This window comes from Serinus canaria, chromosome 27 (assembly GCF_022539315.1).
Source record: "Serinus canaria isolate serCan28SL12 chromosome 27, serCan2020, whole genome shotgun sequence".
NCBI classification, from domain to species: Eukaryota; Metazoa; Chordata; class Aves; order Passeriformes; family Fringillidae; genus Serinus; species Serinus canaria.
The window spans coordinates 5292692-5310217 of record NC_066340.1 but is presented as its reverse complement, the minus strand read 5'-3'; the positions used below and the strand labels follow the sequence as shown (position 1 = coordinate 5310217).

The 17526-nt window shown below is 41.4% G+C and overlaps 1 protein-coding gene across 13 annotated transcripts in view; it reads right to left on the bottom strand.

Moving 5' to 3' along the window:
- Nucleotides 1-17526, bottom strand: part of TLK2 (tousled like kinase 2) — a 44135-nt gene that overhangs the window by 6822 nt on the left and 19787 nt on the right. For all 13 annotated transcript variants that reach the window (XM_030231300.2, XM_030231299.2, XM_050985585.1 and 10 more), the window contains 10 exons: nucleotides 15588-15680; nucleotides 13931-14041; nucleotides 12650-12786; nucleotides 11138-11290; nucleotides 7268-7334; nucleotides 5307-5404; nucleotides 4846-4927; nucleotides 3084-3175; nucleotides 1951-2040; nucleotides 1312-1481 (listed from right to left, as the gene is read on the bottom strand). In XM_030231300.2, coding sequence (XP_030087160.1) covers nucleotides 1312-1481; nucleotides 1951-2040; nucleotides 3084-3175; nucleotides 4846-4927; nucleotides 5307-5404; nucleotides 7268-7334; nucleotides 11138-11290; nucleotides 12650-12786; nucleotides 13931-14041; nucleotides 15588-15680 — 1093 coding nt within the window. The remainder of the gene's footprint in view (nucleotides 1-1311; nucleotides 1482-1950; nucleotides 2041-3083; nucleotides 3176-4845; nucleotides 4928-5306; nucleotides 5405-7267; nucleotides 7335-11137; nucleotides 11291-12649; nucleotides 12787-13930; nucleotides 14042-15587; nucleotides 15681-17526) is intronic.

Below are 17526 nucleotides of genomic sequence, written 5' to 3'. Positions count from 1 at the left end.
CAAAACCCTGAACTTCAGAGACAACTTGGGGACTACCAAGTGCTAGAACTGATGTGCTCATCTTGAATGACCTAGTGACCTCATATTGCTTGGAGCCTCCAGAACCTGAGCCCTGTTAGCCAAATGAACTTCAAGCCCAGGATTCCTCCCAAAGGTCTTGTTGGAAGGGCAGCTCAAAAAGGATGATTAAGGAGAGAAGTACACATACACAGTTATGACTCATTCTGCCCAGAATTTTGACTTGCCCTGTCTTCTCAACATGCCAGAAACTCTCTCCTTCCTGACAGTGCTCCCCAGTGACTTTCTGAGCTCAAAAAGGACAATTACTGCTTAGGCAAGAGTCTTTTATAAACCCATCAAGAAGTCAGATCATCACTGTTTTTCTCCAAGCCTACAATAAAGTAGCAAAACTGTGTGTGATGGCAGCAGATGAATCACAGCTCTAGGCAGCTGCAGGCAGAACTCAGACAACTTGGGAACAGCCAGGGAGGAAATGGGGTCACTACAACCAGTGCAATAGCACCATCTCCTGTACACATTCCTCATGCTGATGCAACAAACCACATCACAAACCAGTTACACAATGCTGATGAGGTGCCACCAGTACAGGGAGACAAGCCAGGGATAACTGCCCAAAGAGATGGATGAACTTACTGAATTAGGAAAAAAGCTATGCAGCCAGTATGCATCATCCCAGAATGAAACATTGCCATTTTCTCCCTTGTGGCTCTGCCCCAGCAGTAGAAGGAAAATATACAACACCATTTGGGGAGGATCTTCTCCCCGGCAGATGTAACTGAATGAACTCAAAGGCAAACCTGAGCCATCTGACTGTGTGTCCTCAGCTTTGGGAGCTGACACACAATATGAAAAAACAAACATTTCAAAATTAGATTCTGCCATCAAATTCTCAGCCAGATGATTACAGAAAGAATAAGTCAGAAGAATGGGAACATGAAGCACGCCAGTAATTGTGGGAGCCTTTATGAAGCAATAACAAGCTCTCAACAGCAGAATACAAGCAGGACATTAAGAAAACTAACATAGCCACTTGGTGGTTCAAGGTCTCATTCTTGAAAATGTTACTCTTCCTTATTTTACATGTTACTCCTCCTTGTTGCAATTCTGGCAGAAAACACCCTTTACACATTTTCCAAAGGTTCTATGCATTTTACATTTTTTTCTTGCTGCAAGTTGGCTTTCCCAGACAGCCCTGTGTTCTTTCTGCTGTTTGAACAAAGGAAACTGCCTCATATTACCTGTAACCCATTACATTTCCTTAGCATCCTTAAGCATGCCAGTACAGCATACCTGGTTTAAGGTCATAGTGTATGATGGGAGGTTTGATTTCATTTAAGTATTTTAAAGCATTCACAATCTGCATGATAATGGATCGTGCCTCTTTCTCCGACATTAGCTTGTGCTGTTTCAGGTAGAAGTCCAGATCATTCCCCTCACAGTATTCTAAGACTGTACAAAACCTGTGAGAAAAACAGGAGTTGTTGCAATTAAGGCATGTGATAGAAACCAGAACACTTTGTTACTGCTTGTCTGTAACTCACGCATTTGGCCAATATATTAAATTAAGAGTCCTTCATGAATCCCTTTCTAAAAGTAAGCTTTCAGGAGCACAGACCTCAGTGCTCAACAGTACAAAGGTCAGAGATTCCCCATTTAAGACCCAGAGGCTGAAAGCAGTATCAGCTGTGGCAGTTGCCCAGGGTCAAGAGCAGGATTTAGAAAAGCACCACATCTGACAGAATACACCACATTAGTCTGTGAGCTGGAGTCTCCAGAAAACCAGTGTATGCTGGAAGTATACCTTGGTTATCTCTGCAGTAAAGTCTAACATTGGTGTGGACAAATTCTGGACTTTCTTGAAAAGTTTTAAATACTTTGTCTTTAGTGAATTGGTCAAACCACGGGAAAGGACAGAGCAACACAACTTACGAGTCAGTATCCAATGAGAAGTAGTCATATAGTTTAACTATTCGAGGGTGATCCAGTTCTTTGTGAATTCTGTACTCTCTACATGCATGTCTGAAAACAGCAAAGTCTGAGCATTAGTCATACAGGTGACTTAATTCTAATTTCTCCAGACAGTGAATCCAGACACACCACACAGCATTCAGCTTCAATCAAACCCATGCCCGTTCCTCAGACAGCTTCAGACAAATCAAGTGAAGGAGGAAGTGCACAGAACAGCACTTGAGAACCACAAAACTCCAGTGCAGCTCCAACCCTGGCAACTCATAACTCAAAAAATAACTCATCTTGATTAATGGTACAGCTTGCCAAAATAGAATAGACTCATAAATCCTTAAGAGATTCAAGACAGCTGAATACAAAAATCAGCAAGTTCTAGAATGATGCGTAGCAGCCTGATTTCCAGGCTTCAAATTCAGCTTAATTTGTCCCAGTGACTTGTTGGGGAATTAAGAACACAGCTTTATCTTGGAGAAGGCTTGGCTGTCACTCTGCAGAGTTATCTAACTCATGGCGTTAGGGAGCAAGAGCTACCAACAGCAAAAGGCTTCCAGTAAAGTATTTCTTCCTAAGAAGAAATTAATTTAATTTAACCCTGCTCTCTTTCAGGCTGAAGCCATTCCTCCCTTGTCCTGTCTCTCCAGGCCCTCGTAAATAAGTTTCTTTTCATCTTTCTTGCAGGCTCCCTTCAGGTAGTGGAAAGCGACAATTACAATCAGATCACTTATTCTAGGAAACAAAGGGAAGGCTCCAGAGAGCACAACGCAGATGTGTACCTGAAAGATGGGGAGGAAAGACTATTTCCTACGGAACTGCTTGAACATGCAGAGAGAAGCCACTTCAGCACTTTTCTCACAGATCACTGATGCTTTAAAATGCAGAGGAGGCACAAGGCTTATACAAAACTTTGTGTGCGTATGCACACATTTAAAACATTTTTAATCTGACCAAAACTTTTCCAGGAAGCTACTGCAATAGAAATTGGCTTTTGAAACGTAGCAAAGATAGGAAAAATTTGTCAGCCTGTTCACAGGCACTGGATAACCAAATGCAGGAGGAACTGGGAACATGGCTGGCTGCTTTACAAACTCACTTACTTGTGATAGTTTTCTTTCTTCTCATCCCTCCAGTTTTTATTTAACTGGTGTATTTTCACAGCTACATATCTCTGTTCTGTTAAATCAAATGCCTGCAGAGAGAAGAGCTGAAAATCAGTACAAATCACAGGCTCAATACTGCAAAAACAGACAAGCTCTAACAAACCAATATCCCCACACAGGAAATCAGCATTAAAAAAGTGAGGGAAAAGCATATTTTGGTTTGATAAGTTGGACTAATGAATTCAAGCAACTTTGAAAACAACTGAAAAAAAATTTGAAACTTTGAAAACAACTCTGATCTGACCTTCCCCATGGAATCTAACTCACACTGCACTGATTTTGGCATTTTACTACCAGAGTTACAAAAGGACCAGAAAGACCAAATTATCAAAATATAGACAGTTTTTACACTGGGAAAGACCCTACTATTATTTCCCCAAGTCCAAAACTTATTTTCTACACTTGAGTTACTAAAAAACAACCCTCAAAATACAGAAGATTTTTCAATGCTTTGTTTCACACTGATAGCTCAGCTCTCCAACTTAAAGCATAATGTTTCAGCATATATAAAAGCTGGAGAATTCAAGAATTTAGCAGAGCTGTGTGATCCTGTGCTTTATCCTTCCCTCCACTTCTTTATTGTTTAAACAGTCCTTAAAGAATGGACCTCTGAAAATGCACTCAAGGAGCAATGCAGAAATCTTCTACCTTGCCTGAGAGCAGCAACAATAATATAATGATTTCCAGGTAAGGACAAAATGCTGTGGTAAGCAAACAGGCATAGTGTGTGTTCATCTCAAAAGTTGTCTATTTAATTCCTAATGCTTAATAGATTGGCCAAGAAGAAGGGCTAAGCACTTCTTTGTTCTAATAACAGTTACAACTCTTAAGAGCAGGCACGTAGGAAACACTCATGCCCTCTTTGCTTTTATCTGTGGAGCCAAAACTTCCTGCTTAGTCAGCAAAGCAGTTCAAAGTACTTAGGCACAGCTCACACTTCCCCCCCCCACCCCGCCCGATCTGAGCAGTCTAGTCCCCTTAGTTTAGGTTCCTATTTTTGTGCCGCATCAAAGCAATAAAGCACCATGAAGTTTCCAATATTTGCACTGGCACAATTATTTCCATTCTAGCCAAATTCAACATGAATTCCAAACTTCTAAGTACAAATGGGGAATACTGAGAAGTGGAATAGCTCTAATGGTAATAGTCAAATAACAAGCACCAAAGTATCCCAGGTCTTGGCTGTTAAGAGTGCTGACACCAGGAATTCTCAGCTCCAAGGAATTCCCAAAACTACACAAACACACACACACACACTGTCCCCAGTCTGCTATTTCAGAGGGTAAAATGAAGGCCCAAGAAAAAGAGGCACAAGAGCCTTATATCCCCACGAAGCACAGGCTTTGCTCTTATTATTGGAGCTATTTTCACTTATTTACAGAGATGTTCAGTCTTGCTGTGCCATCTCAGTAAGGCTTAGCCACTGCAGCATTTGAAGAAACAAGAGGTTTGCTTCTCTGTCCTAACAAAAATTGAAGACTTGGTGCAACACTTTTTGACACTTGTTTCAAGGAAATTTGACCCTGAGGACAAGGCGAACACCTGAAAATCTCAACTCTGATGTCTAATACAAGCCAGATGCATAATGAGCTCTGTACTCCTTTCTTCCCTTCTTAACTTGTACAGCATTGAGAAAACAGGTGTAAAAACTCTGCTTCCTGCAGATCCAGATTACACTACATTGCCATTTCCAAGTTACCTTATATACTTCACTGAAGCCACCTCTACCCAGAAGATGTAGCAACAAATATCTATCATTTAGCGTTGGATGGTCTTTAAATCTGGTAAGAAAGACACAGTTTAAGAAGACAGAAATAATGACCTCCTCTGCATAATAAATTACAGCTACTGCACAGCTAAGAAATGATGTTTTCACTTTCAGGCAAAGAAATATAATTGCGTTAATGACTGACAAATTTGATGCTATTTGATCACTCTGCACTAATGAAAGACTATTTAAGGGTACCTTGATGAACCTAGAAGCCTGTCTTACATGAACTTCAAGCTATACCTGTACCACCCCACAATTAAGTGACTATTGAATTATAAAATCAATGTAAAAAGGATTAAGTAAGAGATTATGAAAAGATTGTTTCTCGTTATGAAAAGAGCAAATAAAAAATTACTTTAAGTTCTTATCCCTGAATCCCATGTGCTTACTGTGAATTATCTTCATTGTGTATCCTTTTCAATTCCCTGATGTGCAGATTTCTAACCCTCTCTAGTCGTTCCAGTTCTGCCTGGATCTCAGCTTCTTCCTGCACAAGGAAAAACCAAAAGGGAAACACAACACTCTGTAAGGTACTGTAGGCAGTGTTCCCACCTGACTTATGGAAACACAAATGCAATTCCACTTTTGAAGAGGTTATTGGCATAAAACGTGTCTGGGAGATCAGAGAGATGGTCAGAGTCAATTTGCAGTCATGTGGCAAGTAACAGGAATGGAAACTGACTGGGCAGTTCTGTTCACACCTACACAGACAGGAGGAGACATCTTTACACCTCCTTGTTGATAACATTTTCTGTAATTAAGAAGTCTTGTTGCTGTGGTCTTGCTCTTTCCCCAAATAAGTGCCATGCACCTGTTTTTGAAGGAATTTCAGTTCTGGTGGGACAAGAGAAAGAAGACAGCCCTCAGCAGTTAGAGCAGGGATGTCATGATGACATATGGGATAGGGCAGCATGTGGACAAAATGGGAAGTGTGAGAGAATGACATTATATTCTACTAGTGGAAACAGCTCAAACAGGTCAGAGTGTTCCTCAATGCCATGTGGAAGTTCTGACATAGTGTTTGTCTAGCTGGAAGTTCTGGTGTCCTCAAAAATGACATGAGAATACAGATCACTGTGGCCAGGGCTGCAAACCTCAATTCAAACGTGCTCTCTGAGCAGTACAATTTGTGTATGTGACTCAGGGGACATTGTTACCCATCTGTCTTGTGACCCCACTCCTTCCCTTTCCAACTGGTTCTATTTTTAGACATAAAGAATGAGCCAGTTTCCAAAAGTGGAGAAGTATAAGCACAGCTTCAGACAATGCCATGATACCAGCACATTACTTCATTTTCTATTAAGGTCCATTTCCAAATGGATTCCTCCATTCCAGGGTGGCAATGTTATGCCAGCATAGATGGACCTGCAGTTAATCCCCTGAAGCAATACGGGACCTTAATAGAGAGCCAGCATGCCAGCAGCATTCTCTTGCCTGTGTCACTTCTCTTTGTTCACAGGTCAATAAAGCATAATAGACAGACCGCCAGCAGATTCTGGGTGTGCAGTAACTTTCCCTTCCACAGAAAATAACAAGGAGTACAGACACATTAATGAGGCCTTGAATTCAGCTTGTGTGTCAAGGTTACGGGAAAAAAAAACTAAATGCAGAGCTCGAGCACCACCTGAGAAAGGAAGAGGCACTTCAGCAAGACATTTACTTCTTTGGTTCATTTCCAAAAGAAAACTCCTTGACCTTAGCAAAGATCACACCTAACCAGGAAATGGCAGAAGACATCTACTTTTTTCCCCACTTTTTCATCTGTTGAAGTGTTCCAGAAAACTTATTTATAGGTCACTGCAATCACTTTCAAGGTAACCAACAGCTAATCTAAATATAACCTCACCTGCAGGTACAGTTTCTACCGAGGCCAAGGTATTTAAGAACAAATGTGCAAGGCCGCTGCCTGAACAGGACTGATTTGCAACAGCCCAAGAGATTCTATTGGAGTGATAACACTGGTTACTCAATATTGCAAAGAACTGAACAAGTCAATGACTTGCATTTTTTTTGTTGTGTTTTCATAATTTTCTTCCCTTGGTCCATTCCTTACTGTTCCCTCATGTTATATACATTCAGAGTCCACCACCAGACAGGTCACAGTGACAGAAGATGTATCAAAAAAGTAGAATTTCTGCATGAAATCCTAACTGTCAGGACAGAGAAAGCTATTTATTGAAGCAAAGAACATCTGTGAAAATCACCGCCCCAAAAAAATTATTACAAAATTCTGGCTAATCCTTTCAAGTGTAAAACCCTCTTGATTATCAAATGAGTAGTGACCTCTACAGAGAAATGTTCTTGTTCACAGAATACTGCACAAAAAGCCTTTGCTGCAACTAGTTCTTACCTTTTTAAGATGACCCAGTCGGAGTTTGAAGATTTCCTCCTGTTCATGGTATTCTGCTAACGTTAACCTGCATGAAAAAGGAAGACTCAACATATCAGGCTTCCAAATGGCAAAAAGTGAACAATCCACAGAATGCACATTGCCAGTGGAAGTAACAACTCCACAGAGTAGATCAACAGCCAGCAAAAAAATTTTTAGATAAATTCTTCAACCTATATTTTTTAATAATCAGTCTAAAGGAGAGCAAAACCTTAAATCTCAACAATATCCATTAGTTTCAAATTCAAGTCCCTAATAACACCTATATAGGCTACTGACTGACTTTCAAAGAAGACAGCTAAACCATAATCTAAATATAGAAAAGTGACGCCCAAATATCCCACTTCTTATATTTCCATGTAAAGTTTGCTTTACTGATTCATTTTCAAATTTTTCTTTGTAATAAAAGCTGGATAATTCAATCCAGCAATTCACTCTGAGACTAGAAGCACACCTGGCCACACAGCCACTGCGAACAGAGCAATGACCTGGGATTCAGAACTTTTTCCTGTTTCAGGTTCTGCCAAGTGGCTTCCAGGGGAACCTCTGGAAATTGACTTTATCATATTTTCGACCTCACATGTAGCTAGGAGAAGCAATGGGATCAGGGGAATAATCCCTATTTTATTGATAGTAAATTATGTGCAAAATTTCTGCTCTAGGAGGGAGGTCAAAAGAAGTTTCACAATGTTTTCCACCTCTTTTCCATGCCAAGCATGCTATGTAGGACAAAGCAAAGCCTTACACCAAAACAGTGACAGAACCCATCACTAGTGAAATGCAACGACAAGCTGAGTTTTTAGGACTAGAAAAATTTATCACTATAATAACCATCTCATTACTACCAACAAGGAATTTGGTAAAAGCATCATATGTGAACATAAAGCTATGACATGCTTATCAATTGCATCTGTTCATTCTGTAAACAAACCCGCATGTGACAGCATAAAAATATCTTCTTCTAAACCTAAATTGAGTTCAAAGCATATCCCAGGAGGATTTCTGCAACACCAATTATGCTCTACACAGTACTTTCACACAAGGTTAGTGCAGGAGACCTCCAGAGCATCAACACCAACTTCTTTCAAGGGGGGACAGAGGCCTATGGCTGTGCAGGGCGACCTTACTCAGAAAATTGAGAGGTGAGAGCATTGAGCTCATCAAGTGCTCATCTTGAAAAGTCCCAACTTCCCTCTGTTGATAATGCAGAGAGTTCAGGTACTTGAAACAAGGCCTAAAGCAGTTATTACCTGAAAAACTCATAAGCCAAGCTCCCTGTAAAAGAATCTTGAGCAGAAGGAATGGCTTATTACAAATTAAAGATACATAAAAAACAAAGCCAGTACCAAAGATGGTCAATGTTGTCTTATTTCTTGTAAAACTGCTGACAGCCCTGAGCTGGACTTGAGGATCCTTGGGAGTCCCCTCCAACCCAGGATATTCTGATTCTATGATTCTAATTCACACACACAGAATGAATTTTAATTAGATTCAGAAGATCTGAAAGACCATCCAAAGAGTTTAGGTCTTTGTGATTCTGTGATTCTTCGGTTGCTGTTGCTGTGTAAGGAATACAGAGTAAACTGAATAAACCAGCAACAATGTTTGCACATATGTTTGTGCACAAATAACAAACACCATCAGCCAACTCATTAGGGCAGAGATGTAACGAGCACCACCAGGCTAACAATGCCCAAAATAATTGTCTGTCACAGCAGCCATCACAAAATTCAAGATATCTCTGAGACAAACACTGCCCTCTTTCACAGAAACATGCTAGAAACACCCTACCTACCTCTAGCACAGCTGAAGGCTGCCCTAATGAATCTCAACCAGCCTCAGTGGAATAATCTTCCTGAATGAAAACTCTTTTCTCATTCACAGGCTAGAAAACTCATTTTGGGAGAGCTTGTGTTTAAATTTGCATCACAGGACCTTCCTCTCCTTTTTAAGACAACCATAAACCACAGAGGAACCAAAAATCAAAAAAGAACTTGGCTGTCTGCTTCTCATTCAACTTTTAGAAACATTTATATTTAAATTGCTTAAAAATCAGCCTCTGTAAGAGTTCCACAATGAAAAGCCTCCCACCAGAGGTGATAAAATTTTGTTCCTGATACACAATGGTCCAACAAATGCACTTAATGGATAACTAATGATTAAGCAAGTAATCAGTCAGTCCAGTTGCTACAGCTGACTTGCAAAAACACCAGTATTTTCTCATAAGCTACAACACTCCATGAACCATATCCATACCCTGGCAAGCAGTTTTTATCAAGTACCTGACAAGAAGCTTTTCTAAACCAGAAAAATATCACCCTAAAACATATCAGTGAAGAATGATAAACTAGTAAGAAACAGAGCAAAAGCCTTGGGAGCCCAAAAGGCTTCCTAGCAGAGCATGGAAAAGCTGGATTATGCCAAGGCAGGCTCACAGCACAAGCAGAAGCATCACAGACATGACCAGGATTCACCAGGACCTGTGCTGCCATGTCTCCAGAATAAGTCACGCTACAGCTGCACCAGACTGCTGGAGAAAAAGAAGCCCACAAAACCAGGGAAAGCTCATCCTGCCCTTTGGAAGTGAAAGGTAGCCACAGTGAAGAGCAATATTTCAAAATATCCATGAACAGACATTCCATTTGCTCCTCCCAGTTCAAACCTGGCAATAAGAAGGATGACTTTAATGTTTTATTTAGTTCTTTTCAGGCTCCCTTGGCCAGAATGAGGGGGAAATGTCTCCAACCAACTTAGTTATTTGCAGAAAGCACACAGCTCTCTTCAACACAGCCCATCTGATCTGCAGGCACCTGTATCCCAGTCTGGGAGCACAGCCCTGGAGCTGAGGGCACCCTGAATATAAGGATTCACACAGCCTTGTGCCATCTCTGCTGAGACTGTGAAGACAGTGGGAGCTTTTGCTTCACATGTCCTTTTAAAGATTAAGACCAAGAATTCAAAGGGCTTCTGGAACTTTGAGATCAAGTCAAGCCCAGGAGATTTAATAATGAAAAATGAAAAGTGTCAAGGAGGGTTATGGTATTAGCCTACAGCAATAAAAGGACATCTATAAAGGGAACTAGGAGAAGGCAGGGCTAAGTCTATGACTGAATGTATTTCCAACTCACAAAAGCTTCTGAAAAAATAATGTTCTAAAATTCTTTCAAGCCCCAGCTTTACTCTAGAAGACTATCAAGTCTCTTAGAGCATCAATAATTTCAAAAGAGGCAGGGGAAAAAAACCCCCAAAAAAACAAAACATGAGAAGAGTAGCACTTCCACCATTTCCCTGAGTTGCCTATGTGTGAAGAACTGTTGTGGAGAACAGGCCAATGCTCAATGCACTGTCTCTATAGAGAGCATCTTATTGCTTCAGCATCCCAAAGGAATTGCTTCAAAACTCTTAACTCCTAATTCTCTACAGTAAATATACAGAAAGCAAGGCTTCTAAATGTGTACAATTTTGTTTTCCTTAAAAAAAAACCGCACCATGCATACCCTGATACTGATATCGATTCTGAACTTACAGCACTAAAATCAGAGTCCACTTTTCAAACCTAACCACAACAGAACACTGAAAAAATTACTGGACTCATAAAAAAATAAAGTTAAGCTCATACAAAGTCTGGATTCAGCAATGATCCCTATTTTACGTCAATGAAAGCTACTTAGAACTGGAGCAAGATGTTTCTGAATGCCAGGCTAATTCCACAACATTCATTGATGAAGTGAGGCCTGGAAGCAAGGGCAAGATTCCATTTCCCAGGGGATATTTCGTGCTCTAATCAAAGCATGTGGCTTTGCCATGCACCAAGAAGGCCACAGAACCTACGTTTCATTTTCTGCTCCGTTGGTCTTGCTCTTGCGCTGCTTCTGCTCGGTGCTTGCTGGAGGGGTCTGGCCCATCGCAGGTGGCTTCCGCTTTGCTAACATTTTTCGTTGTCTTTCTATTTCTTCCCGCTGGGAATTTATCCTTTCCTGTTGCCTGAAAAGCAGAGAGGAGAAAAAACAGGACAGATAACTAAGGGTGTACACTTGGTTGTCTTCAGCATCTGTTCTTACCAGACTCAACCCATGAATTTCAAATCAGTTGCACTTGTAAGATTTGTAACAAAATATTTTTGTACAGAAAAGGGGAATGTGCCAAATACGATGAGTCAGAGTTTTAAAGGTATTTTTAAGTAAAATGGGATTCATTTCCTGGCTCACAGAAATCTTCCAGTAAGTGAAAGGTTTAATTCGTGCAGAGGACATCCAAAGGACTTGCGAATCCCATGGAAACCTAGGATCCATGGCAAGTCACTAACTTTCCGCACACTTTTTCCTAAAAGCCTCTGCTCAAAATCTCCTGTTAAAACTATTCCTGAAGTCTGAGAAAGTATCCTTACACTTCAAAAGTACAGTTAAGCTATCCTAAATTCTCTGGAATATAACCAACATCATTCCCGATTTCACTAAGGAACTGTCACTCCTCCATGATGAAAAGACTATCTCAAACATTTTACAGAGACAAAAGCACTCTTGAAATTTCAAGTCTAAATGACATAAGCATTTGCTTACCTATTTCCTTTTAAAAAGGGACTGAGACTGCAGGTAAGTATTCCAGAAGTACTTTTTCCATGATTTCCAGCATAAACAAAGGAAGAATTATAAAGTCCTTAATCTGTGCCTAACAAGAGCTGCACCTCCCTATCAGACTACAGAGAAGTGGTGTGATTGTAAAGGATCGCACGTAACTCTCTAGTGCAATTAATTTGCCAAGTCCTACTTAAAGGTCTAGGTGGGAATTAACTGGATATTTCCATTAACATCCTGCATAAATGGTCTCTGATCTTCATTTCCAGGTTTCTGCAGCCCTTTGATCACTGTTACCAGAAGGCAAAACAAGTTAAATAGTACGGATTTTCTCTTTCAAGCTTCTATGCTTTCTACTTAAGGGAAAAAAAAGAAAAAAGTGCAAGCTAATTAGTCTTCTTTGACTAATTTATGCAAAGATGCAAATCAAATTGACTGCCTCACAATATAGGTGAGATTTTGGTCCACCCCTCCACCCCAAGCACTACACAGCCAGGTGGGTGCACTGAGGATTCCTGACAGGTAATAACAGTTGGCCCAGAAGCCAACTCAAACCATTTCATTCCAGTTCAAGTCTCTCTAAGTTTCAGTGGAAATGGATTTCTCACTTCAGTGTGACAATGTTCCCCATTGTCAGGAGTTCCTATCTGATCCTTCTGTGCATCAGTCACACCATTCTCACATTCTGACGTGCAAGACACCACACACAACTGCTAGGGTTTTTTTCCATTTCTGCCTCTGAAGTTAAAGACAATGTGTTTGTCCTCACTTGATGAGGTTCTGGAAGGCATAGCCATCTGTCCACTGCTCGGTGAAGGATGCGCCGTGCCGCACTGTGGTGAAGTGCCCCAGCCTCAATCGATCCTGCATGCTCTTATCTCGGCATGCCATCTTCTCCTGCTTTGACTGAAAGCAAAAAAAAAAGCCATGTAAAAATACAAGCAATAAATTACTAGCTAAGAGCTGTGCTGCATTTTAAATCACCACCAATTCTTTCCACTTTCTATTATTTCTTCTGATTATCTGAAACCCAGCTGAATATCACTGACCAAATTACTGCTGGTGCTTCACACTGGTCTGGCAGGCATTTGTTCACCTCCATCATGACATTTCAGCCTCACTCTTCCCTCCTGATGACTGCCTGGGCAGCTCACCCATCCTATGATCAGCTGAGATCAGCCTGGCAGTAGGATTAAAACTGTCTCTTTGTATCAGTAGCCAAGATAGACTGCAGGCCCAGCTCTCACCAGGCCCTTATTCAGGAGATGAAGAAACAAAATGTACCTAGAATCACTATAAAGACTAAAATACAGTGATCAGCCAGCTCAGTCCTTGTCTTGTACATGTCCAGAAGTGACACAATCTCAGCTAGGTCACCACTCTGGAGAGGGGAGCCCTGCTCAGCCAAGAACAATCAGCTCTGTGGCAAAATCAATTCAAACAGACGGCATGTCCCAGCCAGCACCCGAGTAGTTTTGCCCATCCAGTACCCACAAACAATAGGTATAACTGGCCAACAGGTGAAAGAGCAAACAAACCCCCACACTGTTTAACCATCAGGAAAGCTGGAAATCTTTCCGTAATGAACCAGGCTGCATGTTGGTGAAGCTGACACTGTTCCCAGTGTGTTGTTTTCAGTGTTACAGTAAGCAACATCCTCCAACTTTGCCATTTGAAAGGTCTAAATCACCTGCCCATGTCCCAGAGCTTATTTGCAATTCCACTGCACAATGGGACGCTGCTCCTGCATTCCCAGAGCTGCACAACGTTGCTTTTCAAGTGTATGGGTTTCCAAATCAAGCAATGCCTGCTGCATTTAGAGCTCTTTCATTTCAGCAAGAGATCACACTGCCACTGTGGAAAGTGACCAAATCTGAACATTTGTGAACCACTTCAGGTTTTGGATTACATTCCTGTTTGCAAAGAAGTAATTCAAGACAGAATTCCAGTTATCTTTTATGATTGAAGCAACAGAAGCAGGTTTTTACTGCTAAGAAGACAGATGTTTTCAAGGACATGAACTGTGGCTGCAGAGATGTCCTCTGCTCACCTTTTCTATAAGAAGCTTCTTGCTCATCGTTACACATCGATTCAACCGCTCCTTGTACTTCTCCAGCATCTTTTGCTGTTCGTCTATCTGCCGTCTCAAATCACAGTTGGCCTAAAAGTGAACAGAGAACAAAGCCTGTGACTTCAAACCACTCAGAAGAGCCAAACTATGCATCATATAGGATGAAGTTTCTCCAGTGAGCCACGGGGATCAGATTAAAGGCAGCAAACCAGCAGGATAAAAGAACAGGTTTTGTTTAGCAAAACATCCAAGACAAACTCTTTAAGTTTTTAACTCACTCACACCTTAACACCCCTCTAGAAGTTCTGTTATCCTGGTTTACACATAAGGAACTGAAGTACAAAGAGACTAAAGATAAGCAAAAGTATTTTGATTTTCTTTTTCATTAAGCATTTAAGACCTTGCCACAGCTACAAAGCCTCAAAATAGCTTAGTCATTGCTGGACTATCCTCCCACTTTAGACACAATATTGGCAGAGTAAAAGGATGGGGGAACTCTGTATTTTCACATAAATTCTTGTTTGAGTCACTTTCCATCAGCCCTTCTACACAGACTGCTCCCAGCGGCAGCTGCTGGTTCACACCACCACAGCATGCAGTAGGACTGTATGTGCAACCACTTCCATTAACAGAGTTAAATGTAACCATTTCCCTTCCAACTAATAGTCTCGTAAAAGCAAAAATAATAACTAAAAAGAAACCCCCTCCAACTATTTCCTGCCTCATGGATTGTTTCCCACAAGCCCATGTGCCCCATGTCTCCAATAAGCTTGACTGAGCTCTTTCAGGTGCTGAGACCAGACACACACAAAGCCTTCCCTCTATTTCCTTTAATGTGCTTTCTAATGCTTTTCAACACTTTACAAGAGCTGCCTCTCCCAGCTGATGAAAGCTAAGTCAATTAGAACTCCTCCATTAAAACAAGATCCTTGATTTGAAGGTATTTATCTTTTACTGAAAAATACTAATGGGTCAAGGATTTTATTTTTTTGGTTTGGCCAAAAGATATTCTCATCTCTATACATGTCTCTGATTCTTCTCAATGAGCATTTCAGAACACGACTTCCCAGGCTACTGAGAGGCTAGTGAACATGCTGACAAACAGAAGGCAGAGTCAGCTCCTCAGGACTTAGAAGAAGGGAGTAGCTGGGTGGAGGGAAAAGGGAGTCACCATCCCTGGAAGTGTTCAAAAAACATGCAGATGTGGCACTTTGAGGACATGGTTTTGTGAGAACGTGGTGGTGTTATACTGATGGTTGGACTTGGTGATCTTCAAAGTCTTTTCCAACCTTAATGATTCCACGATTCTGTGAATTCTGCAGAAAAACCTGTTAGGTTAACCAGCAAAATACATAAGCGTGCAACAGGGAGGCCAGCACTGCTGAGGACACAAACCACTGAGCTACAACAGCTGCATTGTATAACCAGATACTGCTTAGGTTCAAGCAGGCCCAAACAGTGTCCACAGGCCAGACAATTATCCTGGTGGTAAGGGATCATTGGATTTGTTTTACCTTGCAGGTGCTGGTTCTACACCTGGTATACAAGCCCCTGCTCTGCAGCCTAGCTGGAACAAACATTCTAAGTACCTCTGAGTAGCAGCATTCAGAAGAGTTGTCCCACTTTAAATACTTACTCTTAGTAAGTCATCTATCCTCCCCTCCTTCTTCTCCAAGTCGGAGTTCTTACTGTTTTCTAGTGCAGATATTTTTTCCATTGTGAGGTCAGACTGCAGGGAAAAATCACCATAAACCATGTTTAAGACAAATGGATAATGTTTCAAATAGTCAGCACTAAAGTCCCAGTGTAACCCCCTGCTGAGTCTCAGAAGAACTGATCCCCTGCATGCTGACATTTAGGGCAAAAATGTTCTCCATTATTCACTTTGTTGTTGCATGGTGGGCTCCTCCAGCACAGGAGGTGCGGTCAGCCAGCACAGGGCTCTGAAGAGCATAAACTGGTAACTCTCAACAGCCTAAAATATCCTCTGTGTCCTGTGAATTTTACATTTATAGCTGAATTTAGCATACTCTTTGGCAGTCTCTATGCAGGAGAGCTTACACAGAAAAAAGGCTTAAGAAAAAAAAACCCCACACTAAATCCCAGTCCTTAGTGGGAGCATCAACTTTATGATCCTTCATGAGCACACAAAACCACCAGCAGACAAAGACAACACCTGCAGGCTCTAAAGTGGTCCTGACAGAAAACACAGGTATTCATATTAAAATATTGTAACAGATTGACAGCAAGAACATTGGGCACAAGCTTTTGTTTCTGATAAACTGATGTATTAGTACCCACTGGGGACAGGAGCTTTATAGCTCCTGAGTGAAAACTATCTGGAAAGTTTTATGGGATGCAAAACATCTCAAATACCTTCAGTGAAGCAGTAAAGTGAAAGTTATACCTAAGAACAGAAGACACACACTATATTCTTTGACTATTTCAGATTCAGCACTCTAATTAAAGGGTAGCAAAGGGGAAGGAGTCAGTATGTACCTGAACACAATCTAAAACAGCCAAGTCAACACAGAGGAAATTCTCCAAGATTGTACACATAGATTTCACAGTCGTGGTTGGAAGGCACCTATTCCATTTCTGAGTAGAGATTGCAGAGGATTACCTGTGGAGTTGTTATCTAACTATTCTCCAAATTTCAAGCTTACCTGGAAGCCAACACCATGGAGTAAGAGACAAACCTGGCTGACTGTTGCTTCCCAACATATGCCCAAGTACGGAAAAGCTCAAACAGAGCTCCTGCCAGCTTGGCACATCAAGCAAGATGGGTCTAAAATCCCAAGAGACAAAGAGGTGGCCTGGGCAGATCACCTCACCTCTGACTCAACTTGGTGCACGCTTCCTCGCCTGCAGGAAAAATTTGCCATGGGAGGCACCTTGCAAGATGTCTGTGGAGAACCTGGTACAGCTGGTGGCCAAACAGCAGAAAGTTTCTTCAGTAACTGACTGTTATTTCATCTAGTCAAGGGCAGAGACATACCTGCCCCGTGTCAGATGAAGTCAGGATACATACCCTTACATGTGACTTCACCCCAAGTCACCGCAGAGCACTCAGGCCCTAGCACCAACTGAAAACACTGAGGAAATCACGCTGATTTGTTTCTGGCACTGCCACAAGCAATTCAAGCTGGGAATCATTGAAGTGTATCTATTTTTTAACTCTATCAACTCCTAACACGCTTGGGAGGGAAAAACCAAGAACGTGTACAGGACCTCATCACACCACCAAACATCTTTCTAGATTCTTTCCTGCACATATATGCCCCACCTAGACCTCTGGGGAATATCATTAAGCTGAACACTGGCAGAAAGCTTGTTCAGATAATGTCTTGCTAAGAACACAGACCTTGTGGGTGCGTTAAGCACAGAAGAACATAAAAACATTTTGGTTTTTTTTCCTCCAGGTGGGACCACTGTTTTAAACACGGGTGTTGGGACAGCAAAGATTGACATAATTTCCGGCAGGTTCTTGAGTTGTGGCATCATTCTCACACACTGTCAGGAAACAGGGATCTTCCCAAACCAACATTTTAACAATACAGACAACAAATGTGACC